The sequence below is a fragment of the Lucilia sericata genome, unplaced genomic scaffold (assembly GCF_015586225.1).
Source record: "Lucilia sericata isolate MDLA Ls3-8-SP2 unplaced genomic scaffold, ASM1558622v1 Contig000677F_arrow, whole genome shotgun sequence".
NCBI lineage: Eukaryota > Metazoa > Arthropoda > Insecta > Diptera > Calliphoridae > Lucilia > Lucilia sericata.
Window position 1 is genome coordinate 4,810 of NW_023994681.1, and position 27,570 is coordinate 32,379.

Here is a 27,570-nt window from a genome sequence, read left to right on the forward strand (position 1 = left end):
AATGAAAGCAATACTAAAGTAATCATGTTTTAAAACAAATGTATTTTAAAGACATTTTCCGATTAAAATTTTATTCCCATAAAATTTAAAACAAAAATGAAATTTTATAAAGAGGAACTTTAAACTGAAACATAAAATACAACTAAAATATGAAAGTATTAACCCCTATAGAGTTTGTAAATAAAAACATAACCCCAACTTTCAGCTAAACCCCATTTCGTACCCAACTCAACATAAAACAACTAGTGGCCAAAAAAATGCGCATGTAGTGATGAAGACAACGCGGATGATGATGATGCTGCTGCTACTGATGAGGACGACTACGATGTTGCTAAAAACCGCTGATGCTGTTAGTAAAACCACTGCAAACATGGTGATGAAATTTATGGCAACTTTACAAAATGGTGCAACAGTGTATTGTGTGGAAATTTAACGAAATTTTCAACTGCAATGCGCGAAATATAACACAGTACAACATATACCACAACACACTTGTATAAGTATTCGATATTTTGTTGCTGTTTATTTTAAAAATATATATATGAATTGTATATATAGTATATGAGAATATCTGTTATATATCGCATATACATATTTTTGGTGAGTTTACACTACAACTATACAATTCACATGGGGGGACAGCACGATAATGCTGAACAATGGCAACATGGTAAATGGTAAATAAATTTTTGTTAAATTGTTGAGACCACAAATAAACAACTGCAACAACTACAAAAAATATGCTGCAAATAGCACAATATACAAAAATATATGCACCACAAAACAATGGAAACCTTAATCTATTTGAGTGTATACATTCATATATTAAAATCTGTTATTTTTTTTTCTTTCGTATAAAAATAAGTTTTCCAAAAAAACCCCAACAAAATTTACGAGTTACCAGGAATGTATGTAAAAAGTTTTGCAAACAATAAATATGAGTTTATTAAAGGTTTGAGGTTAGGTTGTAGTTGTTTTTTGTATTTAACCCCAGCAGTACTACTTGTATTATGTATTTATATGCTTGTTTATGGTCAGTGGTATATATAATATTTTAAAGAGGACAACATGGATTTTTAATATGTAAACAAATTGTATGAACATGTTTTTAATCAAGTTTTTTCCCCCCCGACTAACTACTGGCGCCTATGTTTTCAAGTAAAAAATGCAAATGCTATTCTACAATCAATCACCATAAAAATGTCTCTATTTTCGTATAGGTTTCCCCTCAAATAAGTAAGAATATTTTTCTAGGGGCATATGTTCTTATGCCAATGTTGTAGATTACACTTACCCTAACTCTGGCTTCGGTTAAGTTTGTCCACATGGCAATCTCTTCACGTGTCGACATATCTGGATAACGATTGCGACTAAAGGTATGTTCCAGCTCCTGTAATTGTTGTGACGTAAAATGTGTTCGCTGGCGGCGTTGACGTTTATTTTTCTTATCATTTTTCGGTTCATCGGTGGTCGTTGTCATTGGCTCATCATGACCGGAATTTGATATGTTTTCTGTTTTAATTGTAGTCTCATTGATGGAACGATTATTACCTGTAAAACACATACAAAATAACATAAACATTTCTTAAGTAAATACAATTTACAAACAAGGCGATAATCTCTAATTATAGATGTTTGTTAGAATCTATAGTTGTTGGCTTGTTATCTTCACATGTGTTTGAACTGCTACTGTTTTGTAGTGCTTAATTGAACAGTAGTGGTTAAGTGAAAAGAAGAAAAAAACTTCTGATAACGTTATTTTCTTTAAGGAAAAACTTATAATAACAAAAGGTGTTGTGGCTGCTACACAAACATAATTATTACAATATTGACACACGTTTATTACCTGCTTAGTTATCGATTAAATTAAGGGCGCCTTGTACTTTTGGGCCACATATGTTTGTGTGTGTATTTTTTATTTTCCTAATCTCGAAATAACATTTTATGTTGACAAATTAATTACCGAAAATAATGTTTATTTATGCGTTTCCCCACTCCACCTTCCCCTACAACACTACACAACCCTTTGTGGCTCCCTTTTTCATATTACTCAATCCAATTTAATGTTTGTATCAAAACTTCACATCGAATTGTATTCTTTTTTTGAACTATGCCGCCTACACCTACTTCTGTGCCATTCTAGGTAATGGTACCCTAAATTTGTTTTCTATTAAACAGATTTATAGCAAAGCTTTATTTATAATATGTTTTATTATAAAATATCGATCGATCATTTGTGGGGTCTTAGTTGTTTTTGCTAGTTTGCGTACAATTCGGGGCATTGGGTGCTTAAGTGAAATTTCAAATCAAAATGTTCGCTCTACAGTAGTTGCCGACAAAAGACTTTTCACTGTGTTATCGTTCATAGTTTATTTGTTTTTTGTCGGTTAACTATAACTATTGAATACAATTATGAACAGAGTGTGTATTTAAAATACTGACAAAAATGTTAAATTTATTTAGCGTTTTTATTTATTGTTAATGTTTATAAATTATACTGTCACTGTGTTGAAAAAATTTTAATTATAAATTGTTTTTACTATTATATTTATTGGGAGAAGTGAATACTATTTCACAACGTTTAAATATAATACATCTCACTATTGTTTAGATTAATAAAGTTAATCTGATTAATCTTATATATTATCATATAACTGGTTGCCTTATAAGGGGAAAACGCTCTTTAAGAACACAAGAAGAACCGATTGGCTCATGTATAAAGAAATCCTCAGACACAAACTTATGAAGATACCAGTTGTTGAAGATTCAATTGCTGGTCTTGAAAAGAAGTTTCCTACCCAATTACTAAGCAAAAAAAAAAAACTTCCCTCCATGATGGAACTAGGACCTATCTAAGCTAAGTAAAGAAACGCGTAGAGCATTTCAATCGTGGCTGCCATACCGTGATAAGATGAAAGCATTTATGAAAGCTTTGACAGCCGCAAAAACAATCTCGAATCTTTACGAAGCCATACCGTGATAAGTTAAAAGCATTTAAGAAAGCTTTAGCAGTCGAATGTCGAGTGCTTAATGTGAACATCTGCCGGACAGCCTTATTTCACGGTGTCTTTTTCATCCACTGGGTAGACTAGAGACGGTTTACCACGCGCCCCTGAATCCTTCAATGAAGAACTCAGGTGGCAATGTATGTACATGGCTGAGTCGGTCCATGTACAAGCACTTTACTAAAGAACTCGAGCTAACTAATCTCTTGCCATAGCAGCATGGGATCAATCCCAATGCAAACCCCGACAAAGAAAAAGCAATCACTGTTCTAAAGTCAATAGAAGGGGCGACAAACCCCAACATCAGGTGAAATCAATCTTCCGGTATACCGGAAGGTGACCACCCTTATGATCTCATGCAAGATTGTATTATTTAAAATGCAATCCCCATCAACTAATGACCATTCCAGTGCATTCCTTAACCTCTTAAACCCCGCGCAACTACACTACTGAGATGGCTTTGTTGATTCGTCAACAGTACCTAGAGACGTATTTGGTAGTCCGAAATATCCAGCCAATAAATCAGGATCCTTCTGTATGTCAGATAATGTGACAAAGGATGTAGAAATTTCCAAAGTCAATTCAATATAATATGAATCCTGTTGAGATGGAAACAGCACCGAGAACTTCCCTGAAGTAAAAGGTCTACTAAATCAGTACTAGTCTCCTGTCGGGCAGAGAAGTCTTTCCCGATCGTTCACCAATTACATCAGTTCCATTCTCAGACAATAAAACACGATCTACGGAATGACAGGCAACTAATAAGTGTCAACCTGAGAATTCCCCAACATATATTGGCGTCATACTACGCGAAGAGTAAGAGATACTCAACGGGTTCAGGAATCCAGCATATGTTGCTCTGTCACATCACCCAGTGACATCTGTTGAGATGGTAACAGCACCGGAGAGAGAATCCATGACATTTGAATATATCAGTCCTTAAACCAACATTCTCTCCCCTTTAGCAGTCTCAAAGAGAATTTCATGGAGAAGTTTCTGCGAATCTATTAACAACACAAAGGATTCCGCTAGACCCAACAAAATTCTCGCTAAGTGTCAATAAAATCCAACCTGCATTAAAAGAAAGAACCCTTGGTCGAAATCATCAGTAGGAACAATTGATATCCGAATGTTCATCATGATATTTAAATATTCATGACATCTGAATACTCATGATATCTGAATACTCATTTCCCTGGCTGCACAGATGTTGTCATGGAAAGAGGGACTCCAACCAACACCGTAATGCCCATGGGCATTATAGCATGCCACCGTATAAACCAGGTTGAATCTCACATCCGTCCATTTTTCTTGAAGTTATCATCCACCGAAATTGGCGAACGATAAAAAATTTAATAATTTGCAAAGTTTTTTAGACACTGACTGTTTTTTGCATTGACAATCGAATACCACAGATTTATCTCAAATATACTAAAATTTAAAGAAATTGTAAATTAAAACTTCCAGAAGTTTGAAAAATTTTGGAAAAATTCTTCCTTAACCAGGTTTTTTGTTAATTATGTTAACCAATTTAATTACCGAAAAGTCACACCTTTTATATACGATAGTAAAATCCAACAACTCGATTTACATAAAAAAAAATATTGCATGTGAAAAAAATAACTCATATTTACTTACCATCTTTACGATCTCTACTCCGATTCGTTAACGCCGACGAAGACGTCGATGATGTTTGAAAATTATTTAAGTGGGATGTTTCTAAACCATTTGCTACAGCGGCCATAGAACTATGACTATCACGAAAATCACCAGTTTCAGCCCAAACTGAAAAGAACAAACCAAAATGATGGAAAACAAAATTAAATAAAAAATATTATTGCATTACAGCGAAATCGTTTAAACTAATTGAAAAAAATACATTTGCAATAAACTTAATAGTATAATAGAAGTGTAGTTGTAAACCATTGCAATTTATGTTTAAAAAATTCAGTCAATGAATAGACACAATATTTTGTAGGAAACCAGTGGAAGACAGAGAGAGAGAGAGAGAGGGGGGGGGGAGGGGGTTAATGTGGCATTACTATAACAAGCTACTTAAAATGCTATTAAATGAGCTCATAAAAGGATTTATGAGCATTTACGCGCTCGTTTACGATTATAATAGGCTAACACTTTCTTCTTTCATACTATTTCTTTAGTTTCTTGTGTATCCTCTGGCAGAGTTTTCAATACTTAATAATGGCCTTTTAGTATAAAGAGACTCTCTACCATAATGGATACTTAAGAAGTTAGTGCAGTGGAGTTGTTTAACTTGTTCATTGGAATGCCATTGGTTACCAGACACTATTTATGAACAATAAAATGCTTTTTTATTGTTGTTACTTTAAAAGTTAGTTTAAGTAACTTAAAAAAATGGTCAAGTAGATATTTTAAGTTAATTAAATAGAAGAGGTTTTTGAGAAAAAAACTTAGTTTTAAAATGTTAAATAAGAAAATCATTTGAATCATCCCTTTTCTAACCTTTGACCTCGAAAAACTTATTTTTAATTTTACCATAAGTACCTTAAGGTTTTAATAAGTATTTTACTAAGAATTCCATTCATTAAATTTTATGAGAAAAAATATAAATTTATTTGTCCCTAAACATATACATAACTGTGAATTCATTAACAATCTCCTATTTCACTAGCTACAGGTTGTCGGATGTCAACCATAAATGTCACTTTGGCATGTGTCATAAAAATAATTTACATTTTTTTTCTCACCCATTCATCAGTATCTCTGCAAGATGTTTCTAAAACGAATTTCTCCTAGGGGATTTTAAGTGTTTTTGTGGTGTGAACTATACAAACCCATTTTCACAAGTGGTTGGCAATAGTGTCAAAATAACATAAAGTATGTTCAATGGTAATTTATAGAAATTGTCAGCATGGTAACATACTGTTTCCAAGAAGTTTTAAATTTATTCCCTTTTTTTCTTGACAATGACGTACAAAATTATGACGTTGCAATTAGTATGTATGTTTTCAATATTATCACAATGTTATCGGACATCGAACATATTACGTTTGACTAACCTATATTATATTGTTATTGTAAATATGTAGATATTGCCAACTCACAGAGTTATTGTATGATTATAGAGAGAGGGCTTGACGCATTCATATGTGATCGAACTTTTTATAGAAAATACGCAAAATAAAATTTATATCTATTTACAGGTAATAAATATATATTTTATGACCACAATTATATTAATTTATATTTTGTGATGTTTTACTATATACGTATATGATATTATTTTTAGGCATTTTACAAATGCGGTTAGTTTGACATAGATTTTTAGTTATTTTTTCGAAATTTTATTAAATTCATTCATTGAGTGAAATACTTTCGAAATATTTGACCAAAATCGGATGAGTATGATTCATTTCCAACAGCGACAACAGTCTAACTTTTAAACACATACTGACGAATGGATTCAGTCAAATGTAGAGCACGTGAAGAGGAAACTCTGAAAGCTTTTCTTCCACTGCCAGCTTTTCGTCAAAATTAGATCAAAATATCTTGGGAACATTCCTTAGGAACTCAAGTTGGAAATCTTTATAGTTATACATCCAGGGAATTGAGTTTCTGAACATCGAATGATAATACGATCATAGCGTACTATATAAAGTTGTTTCCACCAACCTTTTTCAGGTAAAATAGTGTTTAACAGACCCGTGAGCGGCCTAGATGTATTTCTTCTGATCTGATGTTTCGCAAACGATATATAACACGAATTCTAAGATTAAAAATTCAGACAATTAAAAGAAGCCATTATGTTGTGTATTTTGGGATAATAAAGCTTATCCAAATGTTAATTTTTTATACCCTACACCACTATTGTGGGGAGGGTAGTTTGCGTTTGAGCTGATGTTTGTAACACTCAAAAATACACCCACCTTAAAGTATACCAATCGGCTCAGAATCACTTTCTGAGTCGATTTAGTTATGTCTGTCTTGTGTCCATGTTAACCTTGTGCGCACGCTACAGGTCGCAATTTTCAAGATAATCAGATGAAATTTGGAACATACTCTTCCTTTGGCCCAATAGGACGAAGCCTATTGAAAATGGTTAAAATCGGTCCATTATATATAGCCCCCATACAACCGTACCCATGAATAGGGCTTTTGAGCACATTAATGTGTTAAATGTTCTTGTATCACTCCAAAAATAGACAAAACTTAGTTTTATATAAGTATTAATGATACTGCCGATTTCCGCAATGATCGGGCCTCATTTGACCTTATCCCCCGTATTAAGTCCCCTTCAGAAAATGACTTGATGGTCAAAATTCACTTATAAACACTAATATCACGATGATATTCTTCATACATTTCTGATGTAGGCGTAAATCCCTGTACCAAAATTTATAAGAATAGGATCATATTAACCCCCTGTCCCCATATAACCCCTCTTTTGGAAAATCCCTTGTCAACAAATTGTTAAAATATTTCTGAATTAAGGTAAAAATTAAATTAAATACTTTATAATAATAAAAATTTGTAATGTAATCACTGTAGGGTATCATATGGTCGGCCATGCCCGACTATAAATTCTTACTTGTTTTTAATCGAGGTATTACTGTATTTATTAATTAGTTTTCCTATAAAACCACAAAACACTTCAAAACAATTTATTTCTTTATTTATTATCTCATTTTGTTTTCTTTGATAAAGACACCTGTTAATATTAAAACAAAACAAAAATCATCACAATAATTTTCAAAACAAATGTAGTGTGAAATTAGAAAAAATTATAACCCTTCAACACCCCACCAACCCAAACCAACCAAAAAAAATCTCTCAATCCTTTTGCCATCAATACAAAAAAGTAAGATAAACGAATCAATAAATAACATTTCAAATAGAAATGACAGTTCGTTTAGGTTTTCAACTGTCAAAATACTCATTCAAGTTAGAAAAAGAGAAGAAATCAAAAAAAATATATATTTATGAGCAAATGAAAATCATGGAAAAACTCTAGCATATGTGAAGCTAAAGCAGAATAAATATAAAACTGACCTTTTTTTTATTTTGCAAACTCATCATTAGTTGGAATTTTTTTAGATTTTGCAAAGAATAGACAGTTAAGGTAATAGATTTGACAGTTGCAGAGAAAACAATATTTGGTAAACAAACTGTTTACCAGACATCTGGTGGCTATTGCAAAGGTTAAAAGACAATTTCAATGGTTAAACTATAGATTCACCTATAAAAAATATAAGTCCATTATGGCAAATTATAAGGAAGGGGCGTTTTATCTTGGTTTTTTCTATGTATCTCTTCTTTTTTTCCTTTCTGAATTTAACTGTCAGTGGTAATATTTGTTTGTTTATTGTTCAATTTATGTGAGAGTGTGGTTTACACAGACAAAAACTAAGATTTTTCCTATTAAACGATTATTTAACTTCTTTAACAGTAGCTAAACAATGGCAACAACAAAAAAAAATCTATCTCTAATATTGTTTTCCTTTATTTTTCAGCCTCTCTTTTGTTGTTTGGTTTGTTTATATTTACTTAGTATCCCTTTTTAGAGTGTTTACACTGGCAACGAAAAAGAACAAATCAAGCCAGTACTGTGTCGTGTGTCACTAAATGTTTGTTATTGTGTGAATTTTCTTATTGTATCGTATTTGTTTTTTTGTGGAAAAACTGACAAATAATCCCCATATTTTGCAAGAACTTATGAATGAATAGCAACGAGTAGTAGAAATATTCGTGTGTGGTTTAGGTAATGAAAATCTTTAGCTATTTATTGTTGCTGGTTTGCCAGACAATGACAATAAAATTTATATTGTATTTACTACAATCTTATACATTTGGCAATTTATTCCTTTATTAGAGAATGTACGTATGTATGTGCACAATAAAAGTCAAAAATTTTTTTCATTAATAATATTTAATTCTATGTTTTCATTGTGAAATGATTAATAGTTTTATTTCATTTTTTTTTGTGCAAATACATGCAGTGATTTCCTAAATTTCACACCCCTAAATGAGGGTAATATAATGTCAGAAAATTCAATGAGAAAGAATAAAATTAGTGTATTATGTATTTGTCATAAGAATTTGCTCACTAGGAGGTTTGACACTTTTTTCCCGTGCATTTCATTAAAAGGCGTTTTTTTCGCAGAGGCTGCAAACGTTTTTTTACACAAATATGAAAAATTGTTTAAATGAAATGACAGTTAATAGCTTTTAATACAACTGTAATCCGCTACTTTGACAATTATAATTGTAATTTTTGACAGCAAGGCGTTTACGGGGGGTAACAATGAGAAAAACAAAAGATTTATGATTTTTTATTATTTAAATTAAATTTGAATATTTATTTATTTAAATTTTATTTTAAAATTAAAAAAAAGTAACACCTACATTTTGTAGTTAAACTAGTAAAACAACATGTTTCCTTTTTTTATCACACAACATGGGTGATAAAATGGCATCACCAGCAGTACTATTTAAAATGTCATTTTTGACATTTCGTTCATTTTCAACCTGCTACTTTATGTCATCATTGCGTACAATATTAAATTTTATTATTAGTTGTATTTGTTGTTCTAAATATAAAAAACATGTTTTTGTACGTGACTTTTTCTACAAAAAAATGTTGCTATTCTTTAAACAAATATATAAACTTTAAATAAATATTTTTATAGTTAACAGATGCTAAAATAATATTAGAGCATTATATTCATACATACATATGAAGGGTCATTTAGATATTTCGGAAATGTTTTTTGTCAATTTTGCGTAAAAAACTAGATTGTGTAACACTTTTTGGGGGAAAAAGTTTAGTGTTAAGTAATAAAATAGCATTTAAATGATCCAAATAATTAATATTTTTTGGTAGATTAGTAAAAAAAACAGAGATTCAAAGGTATGATTTCTTTGGGTGCATCAGTTGGATGTTTTTATGTTTTATGCTACGAAATTGCTTCATGGCGTTTATGAAATATTTTCATTAAATCAATAACCAATTTCATTATATCAATGAAATGGTTCCATAAGGGAGTCAGATTGTTGACAAAAATAAGACATTTTATACAAAAGGGGGGTGAGGGTAAATATGGACCTATCCTTATAAATGTTGGTAGAGAAATTTACGTCTCTATCAAAGTTATTTATGTAGAATTTCATTGTGTTATTAGTGTGTATAAGTAAATTTTGACCTTTAGGTAATTTTCTGAAGGAGAGTTTGTATGGGGACTATGCTCAAATGAGGTCCGATCTTTACAAAAATTAGCAATGTCATATAAACTTCTATAAAACTAAATTTTGCCAATTTTTATTGACATACTAGAACATTTAACACAATTATGAGATCAAAAGCACTATTTAGGGGGTACGGTTGTATGGGGATAGGAGACAGGCATGGGGGGTAATGAATTCACAAAGTAATTAATTACATGGTCAATTACAATTACTTGTAATGTGTAATTGAGCAATAGGCAATTACAATTACTTGTAATTTAGGTATTACTAATTACAAATTACATGTAATTAAGAGGAACAAAATTCACGATTACAAATAATTGTATTTGGAAATGCATCAATTACAATTAATTGTAATTGGCAAAACTTCAATTACAATTACAAATAATTGTAATTGGCAAAACTTCAATTACAAATAATTGTAATTGGCAATGCATCAATTACAATTACTTCAAATGTAATTGTAATTTAAAATGTGGTAATTACCCCCCAAGCCTGCTAGGCGAAATAATTGACCGGTTTCATCAAATTATCTCGAAAATAGCGACCTGTAGCGTGCACACTAGCTTTACACACAGACAGACAGACGGATATAGCTAAATCGACTCAAAAAGTGATTCTGAGTTGATTGGTGTACTTTAAGGTGGGTGTAGGACCAATATTTTTGGGTGTTACAAACATCAGCACAAACGCATAATACCCTACACAACTATATTGGTGTAGGGTATAAATAAGTTATGCTCTCTTACTGGTCTTATATCTCTTTCTTAAACAAATATCATATACTTTGTTAAACAAATACTACATTAATTACAAAAGTTTTAAACAAATAAACATTTTATTTAGTTAGAAATATAGTATTAACGAAAAAGCTAATGTAAATTAAATTATATTCTCTACAAATAAATATGTATTTAAAGATATGATTAAAACAATAAACATTTTCTACAAACAGCCATCCTCAGAGTCATCATTCTATACCTCATCATATTCATTGTAAAACAGATGATGTTGATGATGCTGCAGAGTATTAGTTTTCTTATATTTTAATAAAGATAAGAATGTTGCTTTTTTATTTTGTTTGAAATTAAAAAAAAACATTTGTTTGTATTTTCTGTTTCTTGTAGTTATAATTTACAACAACCTTAAGTTTGAAATAATTTTTTATTATTTATACAAATTTTGTGCCACAATAAACAACAAAAATATTGTATCTTTTTACGTTAAAGATAAAAACCAAAATATTCTTATCTTGGTCTTGGACATGTATTCCAAGGAACGTACATATGTTTGAAGGTAACGAAAAGTGCTGTGTTGGAGGGAATACGGAGAGAGGTAGAGACATAAACAGACAAATAAATTGTAAATATTTTTTTATTATTATTGTTATTTGCATAAACTACATGAAATGTGTTAATAGCACGTGTAAAGTAAAAAAAAAGTTAAATAAAAGTATTTTTTCAATACGGAAAACATTTTTGAAATACAAATGTTAAAAAGAAACTAGGGTTTTGAAATAAATTTAAAAATAAAACTTTATAAAACCCCTTTTAACTAACTTTTCAATAGCAGCACAGAGTAATGTTTACTTCAAAGTAGTTGGCAACTTGTAATAAAGTGTGGCCAACTTAAAGAAAACTAAACTTTCTTTTATAAACATTTTCAACATTTTAAATTGTTTAAAGCAAAATTTAATGTTGTTTCTATAGGTGGGAAATATTACTTAGCTACTTTAAAACAAGTGTTTCTATTATATTTTTGTTCTGGGTGTTTGGAAATTAAAACAACCGGAAAATGAGGATAAATGTTTTCTTAAGTATCTCCTTTATGCCTTTTGCTATTGTTAGGAAACCTTAAAATAAATACACACACCACCAATAATAGAATGGGAAAAATTGTCTTATTTTCCCATTTATCTCTTGAATTTTTCTGCTTTGCCTTTTGAAAAAAAGTGGAGGTTTCTTGTCGTTGTGTATATGTTTTCAAATCGTGGCAGACGACACGGGAATATGAAATATTTCTATTGTCGTTGGCTGTTAAACTTCCGTATTTTATGCCACTTTAATGTTATTTTCCAACGTAGCATGCCACACCATATTATAAATGATGCCACTCTTTAACCAGTGTTACGGATACAAGTGTGTGTGTGTGTGTTTAGTAAAATATTATATATTTGTTTTTCTTGTCAGAAAAGTCTACTTTGCGGAAAAACGATTATGAATTCCAAATGTGTAGAGCTAAAGAAAAATTAAATGTTATCGATTTTCTTTAAGAAGAATAAAAATCTGTGATATATTTAAGAAAAATTTATGTTTTTAAAGCTTTATAAAAGCTCTAGGCAATGATACAAGATAATCACTGAACAAATTACTAAACGATAATCTGTGGTTAAGCTAGAGTATGAAAATTGACAAAATTATGTTATTTTTTCTAAAACAATATACACAAATTTGTTTAAACATTTGCTTTAGGAAAAGTTTCTTAGTTTGAACTAGAATTAACTTTCAGATTTACCCTTTAAAATTTATCAGATCTAGTAAAAAATCGAGCAAGAAACTGTAGTTTGCTATATTTGCAAGACTCTAAATGACGCTGGTCTTAAAACAATGAAAGAACAAAATAAATGTGGGATAGTTTCCTTTAACTTAGTGTTCTAATCTCTCAGTTCGGAGGTTCGATTGCCTCCAGATAGGAGTGTACAACAGGCCCGATAGTGACCTATTTCTGTCCTATTAAAATAAATGACTGCTTTACTGAAAATGCAATATTATTTTTATAAATTTTAAAGAACGAAAGCCATCGCAGTCCGGAGGTCGTGGGTTCGATTCCCATCATATCATACAGGATCTTTAGTGACCTAGATCTATCTTACTAAAATAAATGACTGCAATGAAACATTTGCAAGACTGAAAACCATATACAAGGACATATTAGTATGTATATAGGATAAACAATTGTTAAATCATTTAACTATATAAGTCTCGGCTATAGTATTTAGAAAATTGTCTCTGAAACCGATTAGATCGAACTCGAAATGAGAAGATTTTAAAAAAGTTATAAGTACTTTAAATGTATTGAAATTATACAATTAAAATGTGTTGAAATTAAATTTAAAAATTTCTTTAAATTTCAATACTAACTCATTCTAAAATCACACAAAAAACCCAGTGAATATTAAACTTAACAAAGTGTCTCACAACCAAATGATTTTCAATTGTTTCTAACAAATTGTTGCCAGATGTAATACGATCAATAGTGGCATATGAAGCATAATCGATGTGACAACAATTGTTCTAATATGTAAACGATATAATTGCCTTTATTGCTTCAATGAACCCATAAATTTTCTTCTTGAGGTTTAACCAGAACAGATGATAATCACAGTCATACATATATCCATCCACTACACTATGACTCCCTGTTCACTACTTTGCCCGGTAAATGTTTTACTAAAACGACCACAAAACATCCCCATGATAGATATTTTGTCGAGTATATGTTTGTCTGTTTGAGTGATACAAATGAGTTTTTGTTACCAATGACATCGAAAACCATATATCAATCTGTTTAGGTTTATTCCTGTTCATATCGTTTTTGTTTTTGTTCGTTCTTACATTTAAACAAAAGGAGACTAAGATGTAGAAAGTTAAATAAAAAATAAATTATAATGTCATTATAGACCAATATCATATGGTTGATGTTTAAGGATGTGGATATGTTGTTTAGGAACTTTTAAATCCTAATGCATTTCCTATACCAACCAAACCAATTGGCCTCAAACTCATTATAGATTGTTGTTTGTTTTTCTTTTCCTTTTTGTTTCGGTCAATTTTCTAAAAATGTATTTTTTTCCAAAGAGAGATTATCTCTACGTTAAACTTAAATAAACTGGACATTTTTATATTGTCAGCCATAAAATGTCATGGACAGCAGTAAAATAATGGGAAAAAAATAAAATACATATAAACTCTAATAAGTTGAAGTTTTAAAAAAAACTTTAAATGATGTTGAAACGTTAAAGTTTTATAAAATTATATAAAGAAACTCAAAATAATTGTTAAAGACATATTCTGAAGTTGTAAATTATATAGTAAGTGAAAGCTTCTCAATATTAAGAGAAAAGTATGTTTTATAAAAATTTACAACAAGTAAGAAAATATAGTCGGACATGACCGATGACTATATGATCCCTAAACCAGTTATTGGTATATTTAAAATTTTTTTATACGATTTCATTGCTTATCACTTATGTCGGATTTTATATTAATTTCTGATTCTGTAAGATGCTTAGTATGGGGGCTAGGGTCCAAGATGGGCCTATATGCTCAAAATTTGATGAATGGATTTATGTTGATATACAATTGATTTATACCGATTTTCAAAAGGATGAACGTTAAAATAATTCTCAAAAGGGGTTTTTGTATGAGGGCCATGGTTGGCTATGGACCCATAATAACGAAAATTGGCAGTTGTAAAACTTAGCCGAGTCAATTTTGGTGAAAATACATGCATATTTAACATAAGTATGAACATTTTTAAGGAGATACCGTTATATGAGGTCTGGGTGAAATAATGGACCGATTTAAACCAAAAGCAATAGGGTTCGTTCTTGGCCTTGGGATTTTTAGAGTATTCTGAGTAGCCGGAAGTGAAAAGTTCCCGGAATTCGTTCGTAAAATTCTTTTAAAGGTAAAGGTATTAATTAAAATTGCATTTATTGCAATATAAATATATAATTTTTATTAAATAATTTCTTTATGTTCCTCGCAATTGAAACTATTATGTTTGTCTTTACTTTTGGTCCCCCCAAAAATTATGTCTGCTATTTTTAGTTTTTCGTTACTGTCAGACATGAAAATCTTATCACTGTAACTTACATTCGTACTAAAATTAATGAGTTTCTTTTTTTCTCATTTAGATTAGATTTTCTTAGTTGTGATTTTCTTTCGTTTTTTTTTTCCTATAGTTCTTTCCAAGATCCTTGTACTTATTTACTTTGCTATCACAGCCATTATGGCAGTGATTTTATTTTATCATTTGTTTTTTTTTTGTCTCTAGTATTTTCCTTTTTGGGGGGACTATGTTTTGGGGTTTCTACAGTCTCCCTTTTACTTCCTTATTTCCCCATTTTGCTTGGCTCATTATATTGTCATTTCATTTAGTAAAATGTTTGGTTTTATTTTTTTTGTGGGAAATCTTTATCTGTTTTATGTTGTTGACCAAGTGCAAAAACAGCCAAGTAGTGTAGTGTTGGCTAAATCTGGAGTTACCCTTTACGGTTTGGCTGAGTAGTGTGTATTTGTCTATAGTTTTTTCAGTTAAGGGTTGTTTATTTTCTCTTCATCTTTCGTTTTTCTGTTTATTCATCCTTTGGCTTTTGGTATAATTTTGTGTGCTATTTTTGTCCTTGTTGATTTTTATTATAGTTATAAAGGATTAAGTTTACCGTCTGTTTTTATTCTTATACTCATATGTATGTATGATGTTCTTTTGGTCGTCTCACTACAAGTGTGTTGTATGTTGTATGTCCTTTCTAAGGATTTTTTTGTTTGATTTTAATAATAATAACAATTGACTTTTTCTTTAGTAATCGTTATAGGGTAAGTGATAGTGATAGTGATTTTTGTTAATTTTTATAAATTAATTTGACCACAGGATATTGTATGATGTATATAGTTTAAGTAACATTAATCAAAAGGAGCTGTAGTTGTTCTTAAACAAAATGGGTAAAAGAATACAACAGTTGGGAGCAGGTTAAAAAATGTAATTGTATGTTTAAGTAAAAAGTATATATTAAATTTAACTTTAAAATGTTTATTTGTTTGTTACTTTCTGCAATTTTAATAGATTTAAACTACCAGAACTTTACACCTTTTTAAGCACATGTTACCTTTAAAAAAATCCAAAAAAATTCACTCTAAAACCTCAAAGGACAAAGTTTGTCTACAGTAAGAAATAAAATCAATTTTCCAAAAAACAATCAAAAATAAAACATTTTAACATAAAACAAACACAAATATCAACAGATAAATGCACAAATTGCATACCTAAAAGAGTCCTGGAATAAACACACATTTGTTAAGGATTCATTTTTTTTATTTTGGCTACTTTTGCTAAAAAAAAACAGTGTAGATGACAACAGTTTGCATATCCGTTTTTTACTTATTTCCAAGGATTCATGTGTGTGTCTGAATCGTATATTAAATTTTTAAGTTTGAATATTTACTTTAGTGTCGTTGTTGTCGCATTTGTTATTATGTTGCAATAGCAATAACAATGTTGGCATTAAGATTGCAGGTATGTATTGTTAACACACACACATACAACATGAGTCAACAATATATTGTAGATTACTGCTGTATGTCCTCGCATTGTGGCAAGTACTTAGCAATACAATATGTGTTTGTGAATTATCATTACCATTTAGCTATATTAATATGGTAATATTGCAAGACGATATACATACATATGAGTACAGCCGAAAAATAAGGTTATTTAACAACTAACCAAATAGGTGCGGAACTTCCGTTAGGTGTTTCAGGAGATTTTTAGTCTGTCAGTCCGAGGATACAGAAATTTGACAAATATAATCATATTTTGATGTTTCATTGCAAAAAAGCAACGAATTATTGCATTTACTTAGGTTAGTCAAGCAGTGAACATATTACATTTACTACGACAAAGTCGATTTTTCGATTTTTTCATTTAATTAATAGTCGACTTTTAGTATTTTATAAATAGTCGACTTTTCGACTTTTTCCGAATTTTCGACTTTTTCCAACTTTTTTCTACTTTTTCGACTTTTTCCGACATTTCGATTTTTTCGAATTTTTGACTTCTTTCGACTCTTTTTTAACTTTTTTCGACTATTTTAGAGTTTTTGACTTTTTTCCACTTTTTTAAAATTTTCGACTATTTCTGACTTTTTTCAACTATTTTCGAGTTTTCGACTTTTATTTACAAAGTCGACTTTTAGACTTTTTTCATAGACGATAGTCGAGTTATCGACATTTTGGAACAAAATAGTCGACTTCGACTTTTCGACAAAAAGTCGATTGTTCGATTATTCGAATGTCGATTTATAGAACCCTAATTACTAACGACAGAGAAAAAGAGACATTGCAAAAAATGAATAAATGTTGCTAAACCACAATGATAATACTGTGTATGTTTTAAGGCATTGCAGAAAAGCAACATTATTTTGCATTTGCATTTTTACAAGATCTAACATTACTTTTATGAGTGTAGATGAATAAATGTCGCAAAAGCATTTGGTAATAATTTAATGTCATTGCTTATGTTGTTATTTGTTGTTGCCAATGTTTCAAGCAACATTTTTTTTTCGTGCAACAACAACGTTTACTATAGCATTCTACAAACAGAAAATACATTTGCTGCACTGACGTTTTTTGTTTGGTGTTAAAATTATGGTTTTGCAACGTGTTCAACATGTGTACATTTGGGATTTCAATTATTGGTTTATTTAAAATGTTTAAAAGGTAAAAAATATCTATAAAAGTATTTATGGATTTATTAAAACAATTTTTTTTCTGACAAATTTTTAATAGCATTTATACGTGCGTTTTTATTTATTTTAGTTTTTAATAAATGTATAAATTCTCCAGTATTTTTTTTATAAAACAGAATTTATTTCAAGTTCATTTGATAGTTTTTATTTTTAGTATAAGTTGGACATGTTTTAAATACTTTTTTAATCCTTTTGAGTGATGCGTTTGTTGTGTTGCTTATAAATAAAAAACTCTTTTTAAAATTGTATTTTTTATGTTTTAAAATTTTATAAAAAAAAAAAACTCAAAAGTACACACTCAAAATTCTATAAAAAAGTATTACTGTTGGAATATGATTATTTAGTGGAAGTGAATTATGTTGTCAACAGCTGTATTGGGCTTGGGGGGAGCTTAAGGCAGCACAGCACCATCTCCAGTTTGTATTTAACAACACATGTGCATGTTTTCTTTCTTTGTTTGTTTTATGAGTTATATTTTCATTTCCATAATTGATAATTTTAGTTTTTTTTCAATATTAAATAATTTTTTTTACGAATCTTCTCATTTTGTCTGGTTTTATTTGAGGAATTTTTTAACTTTATTGAAAAATGTGTCATATTTTTATGATTTTAATAATATTTATATACAAATTATGATTAAAAGATTATAATTTAAGATTAAATACTTTATGGGTAGATGAGTGTATATTTGTATGAATATATGTACATATGTATGTGTATATGTAGAGCACGAGATAAAATAAAATGTGTCTACAAATCATGGCATTTGAATTTTTTAAATATTTTAATATCTTAAATGGATTAAATATGAAATCCCTAGAGATTATAGACAAAAATCAAAGTAAAGGAAAAAAAAAATAACAAATAAAAAATATAAGTATTTATTAGAACTTGATTTATAGAACCATATAAATTGATTGATAATAGATACAAAAATACGTAATATTTTGGCCAAAAATTTAATAGAAAATATATATTTTTGTGAAATTTGTACAAAGTTTTCTTTTTACGTCAAATTATAAGTAAAAAAAAACTTTTAAGATTGTTTAATTTCAAAGGCAAACAAACTTTTTTAAGAGGACTGATCTGCGCTGAATTCTTGAATACGTGAATTTCTTCTTTACATCAAGTTTTTGAGATATCGGATCTTGAAATTTCAAAAAAACACCGTTTTTATCCTATTTAAGACGTTATAACAGAGCGAATACACCTTAATTAATAAATTTCGTTATGTTATCCGTCCCATCTGTTGACTTTATAATAAAAGTTTAACCTCTGTTATATATTCTCCTTTCTTCGAGACATCTTAACCTCAAAATTGGAACAGCCATAAATTGGCAAAAACTGAAATTTTATTTTGCGATTATTTTCTCTTTAAAAATACTTTTTAGATTGTTCAAAAATCTCTTGTATTTTTCGAGATATCGTCCATTGAAATTTTTGCAAGATATTTTTTTTTAATTTACAAGTGTTTCAAGTTTTAGGTTAAGAAGATATTACGGAGGTTAATATTTTCCATCTTCCAGATACAGATTGGAGTATCAGATAATATATAAAAATGTATTTATATCTTCGCGCTGTATGACCAAACTTTAGGACTCGATATCTCGGAATCCTGATATGTTGAAGATATTCTGATTCGGATTCAGAGCATTGATCTTTATAACAAATTATAAACTTTTTTTAACAATCATCGGACGTGCCTGATCGCATACCAGACGTGCCTGATCGCATAGCAGACACAGAACATGTCGGAACATTGAAGCGCTGATCCCAGATAGAATGTCTTGGTCAAGCGGAACATTAGAGCAATTACCAGTAGGAGTGCGTTGTTACACGAATGGCTCTAAATTTGGGGACAATGTTGGCCTGGGGTTCTATATTGAAGACCTAGAAACAGAAATATACCACCATTTACCTAATCATAACACAAGCTTTCAGGCAGAAGCTTGGCGCCCACAGGGCTTAATATATTTACCGACAGTCAGAAGGCAATTAGGGCGATATCAGGAGATAGAATTAAATCTAAGATCGTATTGGATTGTAAGAAAGCTTTAACTGAATATTCTCCCAGAGGTAAGAGAATCCCATAAGGTCTCTTGGAATAATAAAACGGTGGGTAGAAACACAAAGATCCTATGGGGTGACCCTAAAGAGAGCAAGACGAGAAATCTCTTCAAAATGAGCAAGTCTGAAAGTCGCCGAAGTTAGATCCAAGTATCGTGGAAGCACATCCTCCTATCAACCTAACCGTATAAAAAAGTTTCGACAACATTTATAACGATTAATAGTAAGTTACAGACAAATATTTTCATTTATAGAAACTAATCTTGTTTAATGAACATTTTGATTAAAATACTCAATTTATAGAAAATTTTATTGAAGTTTTAAATGTTAATATTTTATTATTAATTGAGTTTCAATAAAATTTTGATTTCACGATTAACAAATTTTAATTAATAAAATACAAAGGGAATTCCCTCCTTAAAACGAAATTCAAACGAAAAAAAATCACAACAATTTTACACCCAAAAAAAATTTAAATTTTTGACAAACATTTTCGTTGTGCATTTGTGACATAAAACAAATTAACAGCAAATTAATGACTCAATAATTCACACTCCAAATTACTAAAAAAAACACGCAAAGAATCATCATCATCTTTAACAATCTTCTTCACAGATCACTGGCAATGAAAAAGACACAAATCGAGAAAAATATTCTCAAGATCGTTGATGGAAACAAAAGAAATCTTTCGACAAATTGTAGATGACAAGTTGAAATGTGTGAACATGCTGTAGAAATGATGATAGAAATAAAAAAAAATAAAATGAAATGAATTTGGTGGTGACAAACATAATTTTTTGTCAATCTAAAAAAATCTAAAAAAAATTCTACAAAATAGGCGATAATTAGTCAACATTATTTAGTATACGTAATAGAGATGTGGGTGTTTTTTTCTTGATTTTTGTTTCGGTTTTTTGAGAACACACTATATATTGTTAAATATATTATTGTTAATTTGATGAACAGAATGATGGAAAGGAATTATTTTTAAATATACAATTTAATTTAGGTAGGATTAAAAACTACACTATTTGAAGACATAAAGCAACATTAACATGATTCTCTTTTACTTCACTTCAAAGGAAATATTAAAAGATTTTGGGGGGATTAATAAGGAGAATTTTAAATGAGAAAATGGAAAGAAAATCATGTGAGGTATGGGTTTGAAATGAGATTTTCTAATTTATAAAAATACAATTTTGTTATAATAATAGATAAAATTGAATAAAACTAAATAATTATTAAATTATGTAATTATTGAAATCACTTGTCTTGGTGTGATTTTAATATTTATTTATAACAACAAGTGGGGTTAAAGTGTTTCCTTTTCCTCTTTTCATATGTAGCTGTTTGATGTGAACTCTCGCACACTTCTAGTGCTGACCTCTGTTGCTCTCAAATGTCAGTTCAATTCCCAAAACAATTTGTAAAACGAAATGTCAAACACACCATGGAGAAAAAAAAACAACTTCAAAACACTTTTACACAACAAAAACAAGATATACACTTGATAATTTCTAATTCATACGTTTAATAGGGTCTCTTACATACATACGTATCGAGTCAAGAGCATATCAAATTTCCTAATGGCTAAAAATCCAAATAGAAAAACAAAAACTCCCTCAAACGAATATCAACTGAACAAGTGTCATAACAACAATAACAACTACATAATGTCTATACTCGTATATGAACATATTGTGGGCCCAATATAATTGAAGTGTCAAACAGCGAAATTACACAAAAGTCGCTTATTTTAACAGACATCGAGGCAACACTTCAGCCAGCATCATTTCACACACAAACATACTACGAATTATACACTGCTGAAGTATCTTGTATAAAATAAGTGAAAGTATGAGAAGAGAGTTTGGTTGTTCAATATTTTCTATATTGCTTCAACGTCATGAGAGAGGGGTGTTCAATTAGCCGTAACATTTTTCCCAGTTTCTTGTTTCGTTTAGTTTATTTTCGAACATTAAAAAAATTTGTATAATTTAACTAATGATTACACAATGATTAGGTTGGAATTCCGGGGAGTTTTTGTTGTGTATTCCAGAACATGATGCGTGAAAAATGTTATCACAATACAACAACAACGACAGCAGATACAACACAGCAGCAAGCATCTCATCTTATATTTTGTTTACAAAAGAAAGTAAAAATTCGAAACGAATTTTTATATTTATTTCGAACAAGTGTGGCGCATATAATTGCTGTAAAAGTGACATGTTTTTTATTGTTGTTGTTGTTGCTGTTTATGAATATGAATTTCATTTGTTCATTTTCAGTCGTTTGATAAGCAAAACCCAACATCTAATATTTGTTAGTTTTGGCAATATCGATGCCACCGTGAATGATTTGTTTGTTTTCTTTTCCTTTCTTCTTTTATTGTTGTTGCTGTTGTTGTTGAGTGTATTACGTATTCATGGGAAATTGTGACAGCTGTTGATGACATATTTTCCAATTTTATTTGTTGTCACTTTTGACAACAAGTTTTGACTAGCAAGCAAAAATTAAATAAATTGTTTATCGATTGTATAACAATGGCACTTGTTGAAATTATGGTTAAAGTAAAGAAATTAACTTTAGAAATTTAAATAAATTTATACGTTAACCTTCTATTTGGGGTCCTTGTGTTATAAACCAATTCCTTACATAATTTAATAGTAGACCAAATTTTGTTTTTCAAGAATGAAATCCTAATTAAATGTATTAGTTTTTTAGATTCCAGCAGCGACCAAATTGGTTTCTTTTGAGTTTCTAAGTGAATTTGCCACAATTCTATAAATTAAAAGGGATTAATAAGTGCAGATATCGGCTAAGAAGGAACTATTTTCACACCTGGATACATAAGCTAACACATGTATAAAAAACAAATAAAACCAATAAGAGAGTTAATTTTTTACTCTCTGCCAATATCAGTGATCTTGTCAAATCTTGAAGATTAAGTACTTACTAATAAAGCCCTTAGTTTAAGGAAGGGTTCTAGTAAGAATATAGAGTGAGAGAGGAACGTTATATTCTAACGATCATCTTACGAAAAACTATATATCTCCTCTCTTTGATATCTTCTAAATTGCATAATGATGCTATTATAAAATATAATCGAAAATATTCACTACTTACTTCTGAGTTTCTCCAGGGGTTCATGTTTAGGCGTATGCGGGGGTGCTACTGTATGATGTGGATGTTGACTATAACCGGATACCAGATCCTGACCGCTGCCATGATGTAAATGACTTAAACTACCAATTGGCATTAAGCTCGATATGGCGGGTGAAATGCTAACCGATGAACTGGAATCATGCAGACTATGATGATTGTGCAAATGATCACTGCCACCTCCCACCGATGTATTACTATTTACAGTTGAACTACCAGTACTGCCGCTACTAAGAGCGGTACTAGTACTAGTGGCACTCTCAGCAGAACCTGCCGAACCAGCACCGGCAGCAGTGCCAGCACTGACCAAGTCTTGTAAGCATAAACCTGTAGATTCGGCTGACATGGCTTCGAGACCATTTAAGGCACCACCACCGCCGCCGGGATTACCGCTCGAGACTACACCCAGACCGCCGCCAGCAGCGTTACCGCCACTGGCGCGATCCATGCCTAGATATGTGGGAAAAATGGTGGAAAAGCCTTGAGCCACAGCCTGGTGTGGCTGATGGTGTGCGTGCAACGTGGTGTGTTGTTGGTGGGGATGTAGGGGCGGCAGATGATGATCTCTGCCGGAGAACTTCGTCGTGACGACGTCCTTAAAGTGTTGCAGGAATGTAGTCGTCGTGGTGAAGCCGGTATCGTACACTTGGGGATTTGCAAAGTTGAAGCTCTGCTCAAAAAGAGCTTTGTTTTCCAGCCTAAAAATATCCCAATATATATAAAAGTATATTATTAATTAAATTGTTTTTTACTTAAATATTTAATTTTTTATTAAAGTACAAACGTATACATTAAAACAACAAGCTTAACCTCCAACACTCCAAAAAATGTAAGATTTAACACCAAGTCTCCAAAATTTTGTTTTTGTTTTTTTACTTATTCTGTTTGTTTTGCTTAACATTACAAATATTTAAATACCAAAAAAAAGCTACATACAGATACGGTCTATTTGAGTTTCTTTAAAAAATTCCGTCTAAATTTAAAACAAAAATTCAGTGTCGTATATAAAAGATAACCGGCGTACCGCGAGTCAAGGGACGGACGTATAGTCAAGCAGATAACATTGGCAAGAGTCATAAAATGTTTTTTTTTTTTTTTCTTTATGTTCATTTTCAGTTTTACTTGCAAGTAAAACTGACTATTCTATTCATAGTATTCTTGATGTAGTTCATACAACTACATATATTACTGTTACTACTTATTTCTTTATCTGATGTTCAGTTTAAGCAAAATATTTACATTTCTGTGAATTTTTATTACGCTCTCCCTCTAGGTCTGTGTTTGTTAAGAATTCCTCTGTTGTGAGCTGTTCTATATAGAAGCCTTAAATGAAGTAATAAAATTAAAAGGTCTGAAGGTAATCTGTAGTTCCTTTACAGAATAGATTAAACATTTTTATTAATCCATTGTTTGTGAAAAATTATACTTTTCGTTTGGAAGACAGGTTTATTGGCAAATCTGATCAATATCAGAGATAAATATATATGTTCAATTCACAATCGATGTTGTAGCGTTGTATGTCAGCAGCTGCTACAATAGTCATAACAATGTTGTTGGTATTTTCTATGCAAAAGCACTATACAACTCCTACGACAATTTTTCATATGTTTTTCGAATGTTGTAAGAAAGTTTAGTGTTGCCAATTGTTTATTTCGACATATAAACAAAAAATTCAAACGATTTTAGCATAAAAAACGATAAAGTGGTAACACTGAAATCAAAAACAAACAGCTGTTTACCAAAACAAAAAAACTAAAATTTTATTAAAAACTGTTTATTTATTAGTTTAAAATGTGGAATAAATAATATAAAAGCATTGAAAATTCAAAGAAATTAATTTGGTTTATTTCGCATGTTTAATTAATTTAATATTTTTTTGATTTTTTTATCTTTTGACATTGTTATGTATATTTGTTTTGATTGTTTTTTTTTTTTTTTCATTGAAAACATAAACTTATGACTTGCTGCAAAGATCTGTTCACAATCACTGTTACTACACTTTAGTAGGTACAATATACAACTTGATTGTGAATTGAACAATAGTTATTGTAGCTGTGGACAGTGAGTTCGAAAGGAGGATGTACGTTACATCAAATCCGAAGATATACACCTAAGTAGATCACCATCGTGCCTGCTGTGCACTCCTTTGCCAGTGTCTCTGTTGGCAATAGAAACCACGACATCCGGTCTGATAGACTAGAACATGCCATTATCAACAAATTACACCGACCAAAACAATTTTAAATATGTAAGTGAAAACCCATAGACCAAAGTATACTTTTCTAAAGAATTGAGCTGAATTGGAATCATCATAATTCAATATCAAATCAAATAATCAAAAAACTAGGTTTTACCGATCTTCGAAATGATAGAAGAACATTTGACGTACTTATGAGCTCAATACACAAAGGAAAACAAGTGAGAGTGTTATATTCTGTTCCGAATCTCATATACCCACCATCAAACCGTATGCCATTAAAGAAATGCTTCCCTATAAACATCAGGGTGATATTACTCATCAAATTAACTGAAGAGGACCTTATATGAGAGATAGGGTTAATAATTGACCGTTTTTCATAATTTTTTTTTTTATACCAATTTTGGTTCATACAAAACATCTTTACATCGAATATCACTTCCCGACACTTTCCTCATGAAATTCGGTAGGAAGATTTGCGTTCCTATAAATGTTTCTTATATAAAATTTCATAACTGTTCACGTATTTTTAAGTCAGCAAAGATCGTTAAAGTAATTTTCTTATGGACCGATCCTCAATACATTTGGTAGAGAGGTTTTAACTCGTACAAAAAATATGTGTGTCGAATTTCATCGCTTTTCTGTATTCTGTATTTTTAAACCAGTAATGATCGTTTAAGTAATTTTTTGAAGGTCACCTTATATAGGAAGTAGGATCAATTATGGACCGATCCACATAAAGTTTGATAGAGGGACTTTGGCTTTATTAAAACTTATGTGTGTCGAATTTCATCACTATACTCGTATTTTTAAGCCAGTAATGAGCGTTAAAGTCATATTCTGAAGGGGTCCTTACATGGGGGATATTTCAATTATGGACCGATCAACATAAAATTAGTTAGGGAGATTTTGGATCATAAGAGACTTACTTATGTCAAAATTTCATCGCTATACTCGTACTTTTGAAAGAGATATGCCCATTAAAGCTCGGGGGTCCTCTTGTATGGGAGCTATCCGAAAACGTGGACCAATATTTCCGGACAGACATGGCTAGATCGTCTTGGAATTTAATAAGGACCCAGAATATATATACTTTTGTAGGTCTATGACCAATATTTCGATGAGTTGAAAACGGAATGACAAAATCAATATACCCCCCATCTTTTTTGATGCATGTGCCAAAATGCATCTAATTATCTTGAAAAATGCGACCTGTAGAGTGCACACAAGGTTTACATGGATACACAGGCGGCCGGACAGACGGACATAGCTAAATCGACTCAGAAAGTGAGTCGATTTAGCTATACCCTATAGTGGTATAAGGTATAATAACTTTAAAACTTAAGGTTTAACCTCTGTTATATCTTCATCTTTCTTCAAGATATCTTTACCTAAAGTTTGAAGTTTCATAAATGAAACCCATTTTGAAAATTGTTGCCAACTGTCGAAATGATTTATTTTAAAATCGGCCAATGTTTTATTGTTCTTTTTAATCCCTTTTATACAATTATCTCTCTAAATTTTTAATGGCAAACTTGCGAAACTTTGACAGCCGCAATAAATACCACAAATTAAACAAATATATAAACGGGAACGAAACATATTGCACGTAAAATTAAAGTATACTAGGTCGAAAAATAAACCAAATGATAAAAATCTTAAATAAATAATAATAAAAATAACACAACTATAACAAATACAATAAAACAAATAAAAAATCCCATAAAACTATACTCATACACACTCATACATTAGACCATTACGGCGAATATGAACTAAAATACAAATATTTATTTATTTTCGAATAATTTTTATTATTCTTTCAATATCTGTGTATCTAACAGTATAATGTTTGGTGTTATTTGCATCTAATTAACATTTTGCCACCAGCCAACAAACAACTAACACATTTAACACAGACAATTTTATTGCAACAGTCAGTCAGCCAACCAGTCTCTCATCTTTTCTAATATTAAAATGCAAATGCAACGAAAATGATTTCGTATCTAGATAAATATGCACTTTACACTTACAGAAAACAAACTTTCATTTTCGCTCATTAGGAAAATATAAAAAAATATAATTGTAAAAACTGTGTGAAGAGGAGCTGAGTGACTGACAATCATCATATAAATTTTTATTACACCGACTAGCAGCAGTACAGTAGTAGTTTTTGCTGCTTCTGCTGGCTGTACAATAAAATTCAAAATAAAAAGAATATAAATTCTTGTAAAATTAAAAAAATAATTCTTTTGATCCCTACTTAATCTCTTAGAGGATTAAAAAGTTTAGTGTTGCTTGTTTTTCTTCTTTTATCTAAAAGTCAATGTACTGCAGCTACAACACATTTGACTAATATATAGAAGGGAAAGGAAAATGTTTTATTA

At 30.4% G+C, this 27,570-nt stretch overlaps 1 protein-coding gene across 1 annotated transcript in view; it reads right to left on the reverse strand.

The window, feature by feature from the left end:
• Positions 1–1,228: 1,228 nt before the first annotated feature.
• The window catches only part of LOC119607209 (pituitary homeobox homolog Ptx1), a 32,638-nt gene continuing 6,296 nt past the window's right edge, over positions 1,229–27,570 (reverse strand). The window contains exons 2-4 of the mRNA XM_037961031.1: positions 22,951–23,684; positions 4,644–4,790; positions 1,229–1,551 (exon numbers count right to left, since the gene is read on the reverse strand). Of these exons, the coding sequence (XP_037816959.1) occupies positions 1,229–1,551; positions 4,644–4,790; positions 22,951–23,434 (954 nt within the window). The 5' untranslated portion in view covers positions 23,435–23,684. The remainder of the gene's footprint in view (positions 1,552–4,643; positions 4,791–22,950; positions 23,685–27,570) is intronic.